The 18,517-nt window shown below is 38.3% G+C and overlaps 1 protein-coding gene across 2 annotated transcripts in view; it reads right to left on the reverse strand.

The window, feature by feature from the left end:
- The window catches only part of slc12a2 (solute carrier family 12 member 2), a 60,595-nt gene that overhangs the window by 28,299 nt on the left and 13,779 nt on the right, over nucleotides 1-18,517 (reverse strand). For both annotated transcript variants that reach the window (XM_085166511.1, XM_085166510.1), the window contains exons 2-12: nucleotides 9,140-9,259; nucleotides 6,869-6,944; nucleotides 3,874-3,969; nucleotides 3,649-3,788; nucleotides 3,368-3,478; nucleotides 2,445-2,553; nucleotides 2,175-2,299; nucleotides 1,830-1,914; nucleotides 1,583-1,740; nucleotides 1,355-1,462; nucleotides 1,076-1,199 (exon numbers count right to left, since the gene is read on the reverse strand). In XM_085166511.1, the coding sequence (XP_085022637.1) occupies nucleotides 1,076-1,199; nucleotides 1,355-1,462; nucleotides 1,583-1,740; nucleotides 1,830-1,914; nucleotides 2,175-2,299; nucleotides 2,445-2,553; nucleotides 3,368-3,478; nucleotides 3,649-3,788; nucleotides 3,874-3,969; nucleotides 6,869-6,944; nucleotides 9,140-9,259 (1,252 nt within the window). The remainder of the gene's footprint in view (nucleotides 1-1,075; nucleotides 1,200-1,354; nucleotides 1,463-1,582; nucleotides 1,741-1,829; nucleotides 1,915-2,174; nucleotides 2,300-2,444; nucleotides 2,554-3,367; nucleotides 3,479-3,648; nucleotides 3,789-3,873; nucleotides 3,970-6,868; nucleotides 6,945-9,139; nucleotides 9,260-18,517) is intronic.

The following is an 18,517-nucleotide window of genomic DNA, read 5'->3' on the forward strand; positions in this document are numbered from 1 at the left end:
GCTGCAGACTGGGGCTGAGCAGTGTGAGTGCTGGATGAGAGAGGCCCTCCAGGTCCGCTCAAGAGGTTGCAGATGTGGACAAGACGTAAAATTTAACCATTCTACTTTTACAACAATTTATTACACTGTGTTATCATTATGTGTCTTATTTTATTGTTTGCTGGTTCAATCCATTTCACATCAAGCCCTCTGTTCCATTATATTTATTTTAGCATAACTAATACTACACGTTATCCAAGGTTCATTTTTCTACTAGTTTTCCATGATGTTCTTCTTCTACAATAATTACAATATTTAGACATGTCAGGTTTTAAAACCTAAAATCAAATAAAGGTGGTAAAACAAGTATTGAACACATCACCAGTTTTTAAAGTAAATAAAAGTGCTACTGGCATGAAATCTCACCAGATATTGGCAACAACCCATCCAATCCAAACATGCAAAGAAGACTGTGTGAAAAGAATGAGCCAAAATCACATCTGAGCAATGCATACGACTAGCTTTCCCATACAGGAGGCATCTTGAAGCTGTCATCGCCAACAAAGGCTTGGTTTGAAGTATTAAACAAATTTCAGTATGCGTATTTAATACTTTGAGATCACACAGGGTTTCTTTGAAAGTGTGGATTGGATGGTTTGTCACCAACACCTGATGAGAACATCATGTCAATAGCACCTTTAGAAATATATTTACTTGTTTATCGATTTTACTTGCTGTATTTTAGAAAGCTGACAACATAACTATTTTAAGAAATGACTTCTTGGCCATTAGTTCTTTTGTTTCAGCATGGGGTCAAAAGTCTCCCTTTGGTATAGAGTATTTTTCTGGGTATAGAAATCGTCATTAAAATTCTAGTATCATGACATCACTCTAAATGTCCCTTAGGCAAGGGCACAGGTACAGCATGCACCAACGTGGGCTTTTTCTGTTTAGAACAAACACTGCGTGAAAACACCGATATTAACAAGGGTTCTGAGAACCACGGTGCTCTTACTTTCCAGCTAATATTTTTGTACGGTTGCATGTGATCAAGTATGAAAAGCAATCAGCAAGCAAGCAATGAGTGAAGCCATACCAATGAGGATAAAGGCCAGACCGATACCGAAGGTCAGGATGTATCCTCGTAGGGGTTCATTGTTCTTGCCGTAGCCTTTGGCAAACATTTGCAGGCCAGGATAGATGTTGTCCTTACACAAAGCCTGCGGAAACAAAAGCCTTTGTGTTGTCTCACTGGAGTTTAAGCTGTTTATAATCAAACGCTATAAGAAAAACTAATTAAATAATTTACATTTTTCCATCATTCAATACTGCAATTTATTATATACAGTACTTTAAAGCTTGGATCTGATCTTACCTGAAAAACTTTAGGCGCACTAACTAAAGAGGCCAGTGCTGAGGATAGAGTGGCAGAGAAGATGCCAGCAGTGATGATGGGCCCAAAACCAGAAACAAGGCTCATAACCTGAACAAAAGATTACATGTAAATTGAAAAGTTAGATGTCTACATTAAAAAACCATTAACATTCATGTTCTGATAAAGTTGTTTTTTTAATATTCATATTCTTTTACACTCATTTGATACCTGGAAGTCCCTATGCAGTCCATAGCGGCAGTTATCCTCATTCTTGCAGGTAGAGAAGTCATAGCCAAATTTGCAGGCAGCAGTGGAGCAGTTTGCCATGGAGTGAGAACTGATTGTGTCATTCACATTTCCACTGGCATCTCTCAAAATACAGGAGCCTAGTTTTTAAAAAGTATTATCCACATATTAGATTTTGTATTTAAAAAGGATGTGACAACCTTGCAAAAATGCAGGTACTATACACCACCTGTTGAAATAGCAACACCCAGGTAGACTATCCCTGTGATTAATATGGCTAGAAGGGTCCCTTTGGGGATGGCCATCTGTGGGTCCTGCAACAACCAACCACAACAACATTTTAAGATTACAATATATAACTGGATACAAGGCTTTAAGATGAGTACATCAAATCTTACAGCCAATTCAACCATATGAGTTCGTCTCTATTCCAAAGTTGTTTGGAAAATTGTTTTCAACAGCCTTAATCAGTGGAAGCATAGTCATATTCACCTGCACAGTACAATCTACAAAGTAAACCTTTACTTGGTTTGACACTATATCAACATTCATCACATGGTTGCACATGACTTACAGCAAGGTCTCCTGAAATGTTGGCTCCAGCCAGAATACCAGTAGCGGCGGGGAAAAAGATGGCAAACACAGAGAAGAACGTTTCTCCTCGGAAGTCTGGACCCATGTTCTCCCACATTATTGAAGCTGACAGAAAAAAGATCAAAGGCCAACTGTGACACAGCAGTGTAAAAGCCAACATGAGCTCTCAGATTTATGAGAAGGTATTAATGAGGTGTTTTTAACAAACAAACAAACAAACAAACAAACAAACAAACAACAAACGTCCTACCATCATAGCCCAAGAATCCCTTAGCTTCCTTTGATTTCATAGGAATGAAGCTTCCAATGAAATAGTTGAAGATGGCTGTGACAAGGACGACGAGTAAGAAGATCTGAGCCTATAGGAAGCAATTAAAACCAGTGTATTAATGTGTAGTAGTTAAATCGACTACACCTGCAGTATATCTGCAGGGTTGTCAGAGTCTCGTGTAAACATTGGTCTGGGATGATTTGGTGTCTTCAGTATTCGGAATTGCGATGTACTGATTACAAGTTACCACAGCTTTCATAGTAAAATTCAATACAATTCAGTTTTATTGAATGAGCTCGTGTCTCAAGATACTTTATGTTGTAAGATAAAGACCCTACTTTAATAACACAGCAATAACATAGATCTAGCAATAAAACCATTTTTGGCTGCCATGCTTTGAAAAACTCACTCTAAAAGCTTTCCAGCATCAAGCAAAATTAACAACACTGGAACAGAGGCAAGCACACGGGCACATCATGCACCAACATGGGCTTGTTCAGTTTAGAGGGGGGAAAAAAACCCAAAGGACAAAAAAACAAAACACCCCATGAATGCAGTATGAGATCACTAGAGTAATCAGCAACAGAATTACAAACATTTTCCAGCTTTCTAAGTTGCCAAATTTTGGAGTGTAGTCCTGTATTGGTTTAGCTTGCGAAACTTGCTAACAGCTTGCCAACAAAGTAAACTGAAGCTTTTCATATTACCTTCAAATTTTGATTTTTGTGTGGACCCCCCACCTCCCAACACCAACACAATCACACATGCACACAATAAGACCGAACTTAAGTCTTTATAAAAACAAATTTTACAACCAGTGAGTGTCACTACTTTGGCTACATTCATGTTTTATGTAGTTTCATATAGGTGTAAGTTTCTATGAATTGGGATGTTGTGCATACCTTGGCCTCCCACTCCATTCCTGCTACAGAGATGCCCAGAAGAATGATTATTGTAATGGTGCCAATTATTCTGATATCATTGACTTCATCTGTCATGACGGCATCCATACCCTGAGATACAATAAAAGGAATTGGTAAATTGAATGACAATGATCAGCAAACAGTGTTTTGATATGTGCTTTTCTCTCTCGATGATGCCAGGACAGCCCACTCCTGCTGATCACTGATCAGCTGTAATTAGCAGCTTTCTTGAATTCAATGTGAAATCCTAATAGACTTACAATCAGAAGTTCCACAACAGTCTCAGCAAAGCCCACCACATACATGGCAACAGCCACTGCATTGGCAAAGGCAAAGATAAGACCAATAGAGCCTCCAAACTCTGGGCCAAGACTTCTTGAAATCAGGTAATATGCTCCACCTGAAAATAGCAGGGAGTGTTAGCAAAAGTTCAGTCATGCAAAGTCAGTCATGCAAAGTCAGTCATTCAGTCAAGTAAAACATACCTCCCCTTACAAATCCATTGGTTGCAATGGCAGAGGTGGAGAGGCCAGTGATGGTTGTCACTACTGTAGCCATGGCGACGATCACACAGGAAAGAGCTGCAGAAGAGACCACATCATGAACTCCAAAAACACTTGATTAAAAAAAATGCATAATACTTAACAGTTTTAGCAGCCCTTCCAATCACTCTCATGTCTCTGTAAAAAGTAACAGGACAAGCCAATGCAGCAACGTCTGTCGCACGTCTCACGTTGTGGTGATATTTCACATCAAAGTGGAAAATTATCAACAAGTGCCAGGAGGCTAGGAATATTGGGCTTAGCTGAGTATGAGCTAGCAGAGAAAGAGTGATGAACACAAAACTGTCAATAAACAAGGGGCAATGAGACATATGCACCTTGCTAGGTTTTCTGGAAAGTAATACTTAATAATACAGCCAACCTTGTTTCATTTTTTATCATAACCCTGGTAGATGGAAGCTGCGTTTTTTTGTTGGGGTTTTTGTTTTTTTAAGAACATCTCAGTCATTTTTTTCATTAATCCTTCCTTCAATTACATGAAGCGTGCTAGTGCTATGTGGTGAAAAACAGCCCCAAACCATGATGTTCAATTTTGGTCCCATCTTACCAGACTAGATTCTCCCAAGATTAAACAGACTTGCCTCCATCTTTTTCAGCAAACTTTAAACACACTTCAACATGCTTTTTCCACCATGCAATCAGTGGAGTCTTGCGTGGTGAGCAAGCATACAGGCCTTGGTGGTTTAGTGCATTATTGATGGTTTTCTTTGAAACAATTGTAACTATTGATTCTGGCTCAAGTGGTTCTTGGCTCTTGGACAACTCTTCTGATAATTCTTTTCACGCCTCTGTTTGAAATCTTGTGCGGAGCACCTGGTTGTGTGGCTGGTTTAGGTTGAAATGATGTTCTTTCCACTTTCGTATTTTGGACTTTAGAAATTCTTCTGGCACCGATGCTATCATCACGTTTTACAATAATAAGGTTACAAACATCTTGAGAGAGCTTATTTTTACCCATCAAAAGATGTTTCTTGCGTGACACCTTGTTTTTTCAAGAGACCTTTACATAGGCCATCAGCTGGGACTGAACCAGCTGATATTAATTTGCACTAAGTGGCAGGATTGCTTTCTAAATCATGCTTATTTGAGCTGGAGTCATGACTTTCTATGCCTTAGAAATACATTTACTTAGATTGGTAATGTGTTCAATGTTTATTTTACCCACTGCCTTTATGGTTTAATTTGTATAGATTTGAGAGACCCATTTCAAAGTTTCCTCCCTGTTTTCATAAAGTAATGATTTGCTCCGATTAGATTTTTCCAAAACATTATTTGATACTAAAATTAATACCTGAAGACACGCAATTGCAACACTATTGATACGAATAATGCAATTTTGACTTGCAGCTTTAGTGACAGCAGAACCAGGCTCATGGAGGGGTGGCCATTTGCCCAGCAGGGGTAAGGGGTCAGAAGCCAGTAGTGTCCCGGTATCAATAGTGAAGTATTAAAAAGCCATAAATGTTAAAATGGCTAGCGCACATTTTAACAATGGCCATTTAACTATTAGCACAAACAATTATTGTTTGTGGCCAATAATATAAAATGACTTTCAGATGTCTGGTCTAGCGTGTGGGGAACTAAAGTGTGAAATCTGGATCAGAGGAGCCAATTCAGACAGGTTTTAGGTTTGAAGAGCAAAGCTGAAGATATAAGGAGTTGCAGACTGTAAACGTGCAGCAGTGTGAATGCTGGAAAAGCGAGAAAGAGAGAGGGAGATGTCGCAGATGTGGACAAGAAGACGAGCTTAAAACTTTCTACTCTTACAATAATTTATTAATTTGTATTCCTTATTTTGCTGTGTGGTCAGTGTTAAAATGCAGGGAGTGACCGGTTCAATCTTTTGCAGTAAGTACTGTGTTTTTATACATTCTTTATTTGTGTGTGACTAATACTACACTACTATTCATTTCCCCAAATTAATTTTTAGCTTTTCCATAATACTCTACAATAATTATATAATTTATGTGTTATTTAATCTTTGTTCATTAGTATGTATTAGTATTTAAAGTACATTTTACCATCTGTACAAATGACTTAACGTAATTGTAAATACTTATTTTGTTAAACCAAAGTTATAATTAAAGTTAACATATTCAAGAAATGAAAACGGGTACCGAGTATTTCCTTGTCTATCAGGATCTGGCTTGAAATTCTAGTATTATGCCAACCCTGGCTCTCATTTTAATGCTAATGTGGATGCAAACAGATTCCACATTAAGCGCCTTAAAATGTTAATGACCCAATACCAACATTTACATAATAATGTAAATAACCTAATAATTATCCTTATTGCTGTTTTAGAGAGGAGCGGTGCTTCAAAGGATAGTTGCAGATTTCTGTCAGAATCTGCAGATTATATAGTATAAATAAAATGTTCACGTTTCTCCAATGTTGTCTTCTCAACAGTTTCCCTGGATGGCCAGGAAGCGTTCGCGATGTCTTATTGAGCGCTGATAATTACCGTCTGTCTTGTGTCAGTGACGTAAAAGACGGATTTAATGCGACTTGACCATTCACACAGCAGTCGCTTTCTAAAACATCGGATATGTATCAGATACAGTACCACAAACGAAAGTGACCCAGATCGGATTTGAAAATATCGGATTTGTGCCGTTCACACTGTCATACCGTGATCGGATATGGGTCGCATAGAAAGAAAAAAAATCGGAATTGATGCACTTTCGCCTGCAGTGTGAACGTAGCCTTATTATAACTGAAAAAGATGTAGTGAAACACTTGCACCTCTGACTGTAATCTAGAATAAAAATTTTGAAAGATTAGATTAGAAAGATTAAATAAAAATAGAATAAGGACTCTTCTACCATCCAACATTTACTTTTGACAGCTGGGGAAAACTGAGCTCAAACCCCTTTTTACAGGTGACCCTCTTTAAGTTGGCCAGCTTTCTACTTACCAATTCCAGACTGGCCCACAATCCAGGACATGCGAATGAAGAGCATTACACCCCAAATGTTCAACATGCAGCGTACCTACAGAGATGAAGAAGTGTTACTGTTGACGCCATTTAAAAAAAACAAACAAAAAACAAACAAACAACGCATTTAGAAAGTACAGAAAGTTAAATACTAAACATTTTTTTTAACTTAACTAAAATAATAAATCTCCAAACCTGCACTACGTCACAGACAGTCAATCGCTGTCAATAAAACAAATCTAGTTTTCATGTTTTTTTTGTTTTTTCCTTTTATACAAATAAAACCAAGTAAAAGACCGTCTCTCTCACTCGGGGGAGGGGGGTCGACTACAAACAACTGGATCTAAAACTGATCATATCATGTTCAAGCTGGTACTAATTCATTACTAATGCCATTACATAAGCACTTGTTCACCATTAGTTATTACAGTAACATATAATGTCAAAGAAAAAGATTTTTAAAAATTTGCATATGGTACGTAAGGTTGCTCGTTTGTATGCTTGTTGAAATTTATACTGCAAAGTTCAACAAGCTTGTTCTTATTTACACACAGCAATGAATAAGAGCCCTTTTATTTTCATTAAATATAAATAAACTAAGCTACAAAAAAAATATTCTGCGAGTTCAAAAACTGAGCAGATAACATTAAACGTTGAAGTGAAAACAGATTTCTGTTAACCAAGTCTGTGGAAGTTCTTATTCTGACAATGTGATAAACCAAAGATTTTATCGAACACCAGTTCTCTATTCAGTGCTTGTTGCCTGTGACTGCAAATAACTTCACATTTTGTATACAGAGCTTGCACTGTAAGCAGTTTTTACCCCTCTGGCAGAATGTCATTTAAAAACACTTAAAATTCCTCACACAGACTCCATAAGCAACACCCCTCCCCAGTAGGGATCAGCGAGGATCACATTTTACAAAGAAAACGTGAAGACAATACTTGAAAAAAGTTATTCGAAGCCAAGGTTTATATTACAGAGGAAGTAACACTTTCTCATATTAAAACAGAAGTAAGATGACAATATCCAGACACATGAACATTAATAATCCTTTAACCGCTTACTAGATTCAAACATGTCTGTTTTTACAGACATGTAAAGACATGCTAGTTATTTTATGGTTAAAATAACTAGCATAATAATAATGATAATAATAATAATAATGGATTGCATTTATATAGCGCTTTTCTAGGCACCCAAAGCACTTTCTTTCACCAGCAAAGGGCTGGTGAAAGAAAATTATCTGCAGTCCACTTACTATTAAGTACAGAACAGAATGGAAACCGCAGTACAGCCAACTGATGCCCATATTGGACTATAGCAGATATATCAATATTAATTTGTGCTATCTGACATAAGAAAACATTTTCTTAAGAACACAATGCAAACTTCAACTATTTTAGAACTATTTTTGGTTTTTACATGGAATTTGTTATTTTTCATCACTGTCTGCAGCACATGCAAACCATTTCCAAACACAAAGCTACATCTCAGACTCTACAGGCTTCAGTTAGAATTTTAGTACAATTAAAGACTGAACAAGGCAAGCTTGTTTGGAACAGTTCCTTGGAGAAAGTCTCTTCTGTCTAACAGAACTTGGCAGCTTAGGTTTATAAAGTTGAATTTGCACTAACCACAAGACTCCTTTGGACAACTGTCACTAAAGTGGGGATGCGCTTTGCCACCTTTGTAAAAATAAAAATGGCATATTACCATAAACCTCTCATTTGTACTGCCAGTCAAGGTGTTGAAGTGGTCCATTAAAAGTCCAGCTCACTACCTCATTAAATTACTATGGCAGTACCTTAAAAGTAATGTGCATAAACTAAAGCAATATTATAAAGAAAACTAGGTCCAACTTTCTCCGCAGCTAAAGTCCTGTTCAACTTCACCTGCTTCCAAGGTGCGTGGAGAGGATGGGAAGAAGAAAAAAAAAAAAAGAGGAGGAACAACTTTATTGACTGACCAACGCGTTTTGGCTTGTGGCCTTCATCAGGGTCAGGGTTGACCTTGATGAAGGCCTAAAATTTGAATTTAAAGTTGGTTCTTTGCTTAGTTGTCTGTTATATGACAGACAAAATTCATTCATCCTCTGGATTAGGTGCCTTTTCTGTGCTTGAATGAGTTAAAGGTCAGTGTTAACTGGCTTAACAGAATGACATACTTAGTTTTTAAATCACAAGACGGCATATTCCTCACTCTGCACACAAGTAACAAAGCAAAGTAATAATTAAAATTTGACTTACCAGCACCCCCTTAATCCAGCCAAACTTGACCACTCCTTTTGACTCAGCTGCTTCTTTAGCAGCGGCCTCCTCCGCTGGTGTAAGTTCATCACCGTTGGCAAAGCCATCCTCAAAGGGTTCCTTAGAAGCACAAAAAGTTGAATCAAAGTCAGCAACAAGTAGAAGTAAACGTACTCTAAAGCGAAATGCTGGTGCATTGTTTAAATCTGATGTTTAAGCACAAAAATGCAAACAAAGCACATGAAAAGTTAATACTGAGAAAGTGTTTAAAATTAGGAACATTTGGAACACATAAATAAAACTGAGGCAAGAGTATGTTTCCCACTGTACAGCATGACATTAAACAACACTACATGCAGTGAGGAACAGAATGGACTAATTGCTATAATTTAGACAGGAATGTTTACCTGTTCATCCTTGAAAAAGAATTTTAGCTGCTCAACAGTTTGTGGCTTCCTTTACATTTCATAATCTGCCAAATGTTTTCAATATGTAACAGATGGCCAACTGCAGGTCACTATTTTTCTTCTCTGTCATTCTGGGATGTGTTCTAATATAAAGGTTTTTGTTGTTTTTAAGGTTTGGACTTTCTGAGTGTCCCAGTCTAAAATTTGTTGAAACACACTGTTGGGACCAAATTGAAAATAAATACATGAAAATGAAGATTTCTCAGTTTGAACATTTGTTGTAATTGTACTATTCTTAATCAAACTTAATAAATTTTAGATTTAAAAACCGCTGCATTCAAACATTTTATACAGCATCAAAAGTGGCTCATTTTCTAATAATAATGCCTCGCAGCAAGACAATCTGAAATTTCAACCCAGACAAGTCCCTTCTTTTGACAGTTTGCAGGCTTCTTTGCAGGACTCTGGTTTCTCCTGCCATCAAAAACATTCTCCAGGACACCCTTGCAAAAACATTCCGAAATAACAACTGTTTCATTTCCTGCTTAAATCAAAGGTAATAAAAAAAAAAAAAAAGGAACACTGGCTTACAGACACAGGTCACATTCTTTACTTTATGTAGCCGTTAAAAATACTAGAAGCTCCCTTCTGTGCACAATAGTGTCCCATTGGCATCCTCCCTGGGTATACAGTGTAATATATTAACTGCATTGATTGCCTTCTTATTAACCTGAAGTAGAACAAAGGACATCTGCAAGCCAGCCCTCTGAACATATACTAGTATTTGGGGTAAATTTGTTTGTTTATGATTAACAGGAACACAGCGGAAAGTAACTATTATTGGGACTGACTAAATGATTGGTAGGAACTACTACTTCTTCCGCCTGACAGAGTGAGATGCGAAATACGGCTGTATATTGATGATGACCGTCATCACTGATAGATGTCACTTGCGGAGTTCTTTGGTGCTGCAGGACAGGAGCTATTGTTTTTGATTGTTAATTGAATATTTTAAAATGTAGGTAATAACTTTTTAGGTTTTTGATTTCTTATAGGATATTTCTTTATAATTAAACCATAAAAACAACAAGTCTAATGTCTTGTATTCATTATGAAGGTGCAGTTTGAAATACACAACTTTCTATTTTTATTTTCCAAACACATCAAGTTTTTGTACAGAGTATCTGGATCTGATCAGTATAACTAATACCAACCTGAATTTTACTTGGTATCGGGGAGAAAATGTTATCTGTGGTAACGCACATTACTAACTTATACTAAAGCTTTTACTGCATGTCCCCATTCAGTGTTACTGAAGGCCAAGGTAATGCCATCCAGAGTAAGAATCTGATTGCAATATTACCAGATATCTAAGATTTTCAGGGCCGAATACAATAACCTCAGTTTTATCTCAATTTAGAAGCAGAAAATTAGAGGTCATCCAGGTCTTTGTGTCTTTAAGACATTCCTGCAGTTTAACTAATTGGTGTGTGTTATCTGGCTTCATGGACAGATAAAGTTGGTACGATCTCATATCCTCGTGTCGGTGTTGTTCCCATATCATAATAAATGTTGTTCCAGGTTCAACATTGCAAGTGACCAATCACATTGTTGTGACGTCATACTTTTGCAACTTCGGGAAAAAAACACCTTTAAAAAAAAAAAAAGCAAGCAATTTGAATTCTTTGCATTTCAGGATACTGTTCTTTAATAAATGGTAAGCATTATACATATTGTCCTTGCAACATTGGAATTTCATAAATGAATGAATCGCTTGGCTTACAAAAGTATGATGTGATTGGTCACTTGCAATGTTGAACCAGGAACAACATTTATTATGATGATTCGGGAACAACACCGACACGAGGATATCAGATCATCCATAAAGGCACGATCTGATAAAGCTGGGTGTCATCTGCATAGCAGTGAACATATATGCTATGTCTTCTGATGATACTGCCTAAGTGAAGCATGTATAATGTAAACAGAATTGGTCCTAGGACTGAACCCTGTGGAACTCCATAATTAACCTTAGTGTGTGAAGAGGACTCTCCATTTACATGCACAAATTGGACTGAGGTCTAGCAGGACAAGCACAGAGATGAGTCCACTGTCAGAGGCCATAAGAAGATTGGGTGTAACCGTCACTAAAGTGGTTTCTGTGCTGTGATGAGCTCTGAAACCTGACGGAAACTCTTCAAATAAGCCATTCCTCTGCAGATGATCTTTAAGCTGTTTGACAACTACCCTTTCAAGAATTCTTGAGATGGAGGAAGGTTGGAGATGAAGGCTATAGCCTATAGCTATCTAAGACAGCTGGGTCAAGAGATGGCCTTTTAAGAAACCGTTTAACTACTGACAGCTTGAAGGTCTGTGGTGCATAGCTGATTATTAGAGATAGGTTTGATTTAAGACTGAAGTATTAATTATTGGTAGCATTTCTTTGAACAGTCTTGTAGGAATGGGGTCTAAAAGACATGTTGATGGTTTGGAGGAAGTAATAACTGAAGTTAACTCGGAAAGATCAATTGGAGAAAAGACTAAATAAATATCAATGGTACTGAAAGTAGCTGTAGGTAATGGTCTAATAATGGTGATAATGGTGTGTATGTTCCAGGTACATATGTTTTTGGGGGACTAAATCTATTAACTTTGTCCTCCTTAAATTGTGAAATTCGGTAAGGAGGAGCCAATGAAGAGAAGCCAGTGGGAGAAGCCAATATGCTCTCTTTCTAGTCCCTGTTAGTACTCTCGCTACAGTATTTCATTTCAACGGAAGGCTTTTCATGGAATTTTTAGGACATCCTGATAATAATGAATTACATTGGCCCAGCCTAGAAGTAACAAATGCTTGAACTAGTATTTCAGTGTCCTGCATATTTGCTTAATATTAGGGCTGGGCGATATATCGAGTTTTTTAAAAATATCGATATATTTTTATATGAGATATAAGATGTGACAATATCTTTTATATCGATATATTGTCTATGTTACGTTATAATTATAGTGGTGGGGCCACAAGTTTGCCTCTCATTTGTCCACTTTTGTCTTTACGCAACGTTACTCGGCCTCGCCTCTCCTTCACTGAACACAACTCCCCCTCCCTCCCCCATTGCTTCACCTGCAGGCAGCGACAAGATGGACATGGCAAATCTCCGTTAACGAGGTACTGCGCATCGCCCCGTGCGTGGGGCTGGACGGCGTCAACGTGTTAACGAGCTAACGAGCTAACCACGCTAACGCCATGTACGGCCTAAAATCCTTTCATTCTCTCAAAAATTGACAGCGCGCCTTATGTATGAATTCTGGTTGTGCTTGATGACCGCGAACCGATTTTATGTGGTACACGGCGCTCAGCAATCTGTCAAAAAATGTTTTAGTACGACTTTGGTAAGCTACGGAGCTGCACCGGCTTGATGGATTGTCGGAGCATTACGGCTACCGAGGAGCCTCGCGGAGTGATACGTACTGTGCTTCAACGTAATATTACCTTATTGTGTGTGTATAAGGACCATAAATGGCACCTGTTAAGAGACATGGTTACAAAGAGGATTTCAAACTCCAGGCTGTCAGTCACACAGTAGAAGTTGGGAACAGAGCAGCTGTGAAATCTGCCCTTGTTATTATGCTCAGCGTCTTTTAGTTTACATTTTGACTGCACAATTGTGAGCTCTTTGTTATGCACAAAAACAACATAGTTTTCTTTTATTTATGGAGCATTATTATTTAATAAATGCTCATAATTTATTTTTGAGTAGTTTTTTTCATGCTTTTCGTGTCATGCTTTGACTAAGAACTCTCTTTTTGTTCTTACCTTGTGGCTTTAAAAAAATATCGAGATATATATCTTATATCGCCATCCAGCTAAAAAATATCAAGATATGAATTTTGGGTCATATCGCCCAGCCCTACTTAATATGCACAATGAAACATATTCTGGTAAAAAACAACTCCATCATTCCTCAGTGTTACTGGAGGCCAAGGTAATGCCATCCAGAGTAAGAATCTGGTTAGACACAGACATTTCTAAGATTTTTAGGACTTAATACAATGCCCTAAGTTTTATCTGAATTTAGCAGCAGGTAATTAGAGGCCATCCAGATCTTTATGTCTAGAGCTATGCTCCCTCCTCACAGTCACACAGTTATCATGCTTTCCTGGCTGCTTGGGACAATCTGCTGGGGTGAGAGCTAATGGTGGCTATGCTAACAACAGTCGCACTGAATACAGGAGCCTGGCTATGAGTTTTTCGCAATAGTGCAGAGCTGGGCCTCCAATTCAGTAATCCTGGTCGCCAGAGCAGTAAACGGACTAGATTATTACAAGAGTAGCTATACACTGAGCAGAAAGGTGCAGGAAGGACAGGTGAAGAAGCCACACTGGTTGCGAGTTGGCTACAAGCCAAGCGAGAGACTCCCTACAGTCAAAGTGAATAAATACATTTAGTGTCAGTTTCAGAGGGTGCACCTTGGATAAAGCACGTGAAGATTACACTTAGTTATCTAGACGTCATCTAAAACGTTTTCATTAAATAGGCTACACAAAAACACCACTGTGCATTGTGACAGGAATATGAAGTGATACTGTACTGCAGAGAACACACGCATGAACAAACGCACAGAGAGAGACGTGTCAGTGGACCGGGTCGGTTACACTGGCTGTATAAATAGGTGTTATAAATTATTCAAGTGAGCTGGGCCTTTGGCACGTGCAGTGCTGAGCTGTGGGAGGGAGGGCCTCAAGATCACTCCACTTGGACCACCTGTCAACATCCCCTAAATGACTCAGCAAAACTGCTACAATCAAGCCATGGCAGCTGGATGGGCTAAAGGCTTCTGATCTGAATTATCATAATTGTATTATATTACCATAATTATAAAAGTATTAAGATGATGGATCAATCCATTTTAAAATCTGTGAAACGTAGACAGAAATTGCTCTATATACACAATTTCTTGTACAACAAAGTTGAAAAGGGACCCAGGCAAAATGGAACTGTGCTGTGGAGTGACCTATCAGAACTTTGAGATGCATTATGGGAATCATCGATGCTCTGTCTCCAGGCTAAAGAGAAGAGCGAGCAGCAGGTTTGTTATCAGCACACAGTTTAAAAGCCAGCATCTGTTAATGGTGAATGATGTCCATTATGAAATGACACTTCATAGTATTTCCAAGTATCTACCTTGAAATCAGTGCAAACAATTATCATCATATCCAGGGGGGAAAAAGACAAAAACAAGCCATGACAAAGCACCAGCTCTACGTGATCCTTTCATTTGAAGCATTTCTTTTCTTACCTATTGTTCTTTATAACAAATCCCACAGGAATACAGTAACCTTTTCAAAATGCAGTGACGATACGCAGCACTAGCTAATGACGCAAAGTCTGCATTATGTGCCCCAACACATTTGCAATTTAGTAATGCACCTGCAGCTTTTGGACAAGTGGTTGAGGATACCTTTATGTGGCATTAGGACAGCTTAACAGTTCTAAAGGTAAAATAAATCTGCTTCGGGCACATTTTTAAACAGCTGGGCAATATGAAATTGAATTCCTAACTATGGGTGATATCAGGTCATGTTGCTTATGTCATTACGCTATTACTGACACCATAAATCAGGAGAGCATCTGGTTTGTAGAAAGAGGTCAGACTCTTTCCTGGCCACTCTTCATGACGAATGGAGACAAACAATGCCCTTTACTGTTCTACTAGATTGACATGTGTAAATGAATTTCTTCAAAGTTCAAGAATGCATAACTAATTATTCAGCATCATATTCATGAATGGTAGACATTTGATAACTGTTCACACATGCAGCCCCGTCCCCCTCAATTCGACTCATTTTCTGTGTTTGTACTGGAAAAATGGAATGATTCTTACTATGCTGAGTGAAAAACAAAGGTGGAAAAACTATTTCCAGATCGTACTGTAATGACAAGTTCCAGCTGGTTTCACTTATGTTCCCTGCAGACATTTTCTTCTGTTACTTCTTTGTACAACTGAGAGTTTAGCGTTTGTTTATCTCAAACTCATTCTCAGAGTTCCAATCAAACTTGAGCAAAGACAATACTGCATTGTTCAACTGGTAAAAAATCATTCCAAGTACACTTACAGTTAAAACTGTAATTTGTGGAAACCTAGCATTGGTCAGACTATATTTCAGTAAAGATGTTCACCATCTTAGAGATTACTTAAAAACATAAATCTGGTGTTAAATGTCTCTTAACAAGCTCCACTTCAACCAGACACTTTCAGCAGCCACGAACAAGCTTCTGACATAATTGTGGCTGGACCACTCATCTTGGAAGAATTGGTAGCGTTTTATTTAATTTGCTTTTTTTCATGGCAGAAAACCAGCTTGTAAACAAAGACCACAAATTTTCAACAGAGTTGAAGTCAGAGCTTTGGGAAGCTCTAAAACTCAGCCAACTTTAGTGATTCCAAAACCACATTTGACGTGCGTTTGGGATTGTTGCCCTGCTGGAACACCAAGTTGTGCAATTTTCAACCGCCTTGTTGTTGTTTTGAGGTGAAGTTAAAGAATCTGGACATACTCTTTCTCAATTATTCTATCCACATAAAAAGACAGAATATAGACTTAAATCAACTTATGTGCTACATGGTAAATGGCCTGTATTTGTATAGTGCTTTAGTTAGTCCCTGTGGACCCCAAAGCGCTTTGCACTACATTCAGTCATCCACCCATTCACACACTGGTGATTGCAAGCTACATTGTAGCCACAACTGCCCTTGGGCGCACTGACCGAGGCGAGGCTGCTGGACACTGGCGCCACCGGGCCCTCTGACCGGGGAGGAAGGGAGGAAGCTTAAGGCAGAGCTGGACTATAAACTGTGCGGCTCAGTCAGGCAAAGTCTAAAAAGGGCCCACTCAGAGTTAAGGGAGTTAATATAATTTGATATCTTATTCACAAGTGATGGGAAGGTTTACTTGGACAGGTGGATTGGTATGGCGTCATGGGTCATGTAGGTATTGTGCCAGACTGTCGTTGTGAAGAGAGAAGTGAGACAAAAGCAAAGCTTTTGATTTTATCAGTCAATCTATGACCATGAACTCTGGGTAATGAGTAAAGTCATGAATATGACTCGGCCTTAGAGACAGGGCGAGCTTTGTAAGATCACAAAAGACGCAGGAATAAGTAGTAGAATTTAAGAGTGTAATAACGGACTGAAACAGAAGATGGCAGCACTGCATATACAAGGATGTCAGCTGCCGTTAAACCCCGAAGAAGAAGAAGTAGCTCTGTCCCAGAATTCATAGCGCAGCCCAGCTCAGTTGTCAACAATGGCGGCAGCTAGTTCGTTTAAATATTACTCTTATTATTCTTTCTGGGTCACAAAATAAACGTTTAACATATTTTCAGGCGAGAATGTAGCTGTGTAAACCTCAAATATCTGCTCAGTTTATCAAGACACCACATATTTTCACAAGCGCTCCGATGTTTTCGGAGACGTTTGTTACCCACTAGCTCGATAGTTAGCCGGGGGCAAGGCTCACTAGAGCCTGTGAGAGCACCGGACTCCCGGCAAATCGTTTTCAAACCCACCGCCGTCTTTCTCTACTCAGGTTAAACATATATAAGTCACTTAGATAACTTAAAAATGTTATTGTTTGGCTTTTTTAGTATTTTATTTGTTCCTGAGTAAATCGGTTTGGCTGAGATTAAAGTTATAGTTTTTACACAGCTGAATAAACGTCAAGCAGACAACTGATTATCAGAAGTGTGAGATGCTCGAGAATATACTCCGGTGTCCTGTTATATTTTAGATAGCAAGGAGTTTATTAAACTTCATTAAATTTAATAAACTATCATCTTGTCTTTATTTTTAGTTAGCACAGACCTTAAACACTTAAAGCTGTAAGCTAATGATAGTTATATGAGAGCAGATGCATGCTGGTGCAATAAGCTGTACGTTTTATGTCCAATGGATGCATGATCTGATTAGTTGATTAATCGCAAAAATAATCGGTGACTAGTCGACTGTCAAAATAATCGTTTGTGGCAGCCCTAAATCAGTATGAGTCTAATAAATCCTACATCAGCTGAGCTCTAAGAGAATTTATGGTCTTTATTTATATAAGCATTTCTTATCTTATATAAGCAGTAAAAGGAGAAACACTGTTCATGTGTTCAGTAATGAAAGCTGAAGAAGAAGCTTAAAGCAGTATCACATGCTACGTATTAGGATAGTATGTTGTTGAATTTACTTGCTGGCTCTGTGTTAGGAACAAATTTAATAAGTTTAAGTCACTGCCTTTTAAATTCAGCTCCCCATTCTACTTGCACAAAACAACACAGAATGGGTTAGTGAACATTTTCTACATGACTGAAACAACACAAAGGCCGTCTCTGCACAACAATGACAAAGCATCAAGAGCTTTGGATGTTTTTGAAAACTGTACCATGATGTGCCACAAATGGTAGTTACAAAATAAAATTAATTAATTTTGCAGTTTAGGTTTTACAAAACCTAACCTTGTACACAGTAAAGTACAGTAAAGTTAAAAAACAAACAAACAAAAAAAAAACCTCTTGTGAATCTTGAAGCACACAGGAAAGATCCTTATGTAGACCTTTAATTGACAATCTGTATCTTAAGAGGGGGGGAGGGGGGGGGAGCTACTCTCTCCCACGGAGAGGATTTTACCAAATCATGTAGCAGTGCTGAATTAAGGAGCACATCATAGAATAGGGAACTGCGGTTGGAGTTGTTACTTTCCTTTAAAATAATGCATGTTACATTTGTATATTGACATGTCACATAATTTCCAGTTAACAATGTAGAACTTGTGGTTACTAGCATAACCCAAGTTCTCTGAAAACAATGTGAGGAATCTCACACCTCTTGTCATGACCAATGATGGAAGGTCCACCACATCCACCTATGTCCAAGACAGACCAATCACTTCAAGGACACAGTGTTCCCCAACCCTTTTATAATACCCCGTA

The sequence above is a fragment of the Neolamprologus multifasciatus genome, chromosome 7, assembly GCF_963576455.1.
Source record: "Neolamprologus multifasciatus chromosome 7, fNeoMul1.2, whole genome shotgun sequence".
Taxonomy (NCBI): domain Eukaryota; kingdom Metazoa; phylum Chordata; class Actinopteri; order Cichliformes; family Cichlidae; genus Neolamprologus; species Neolamprologus multifasciatus.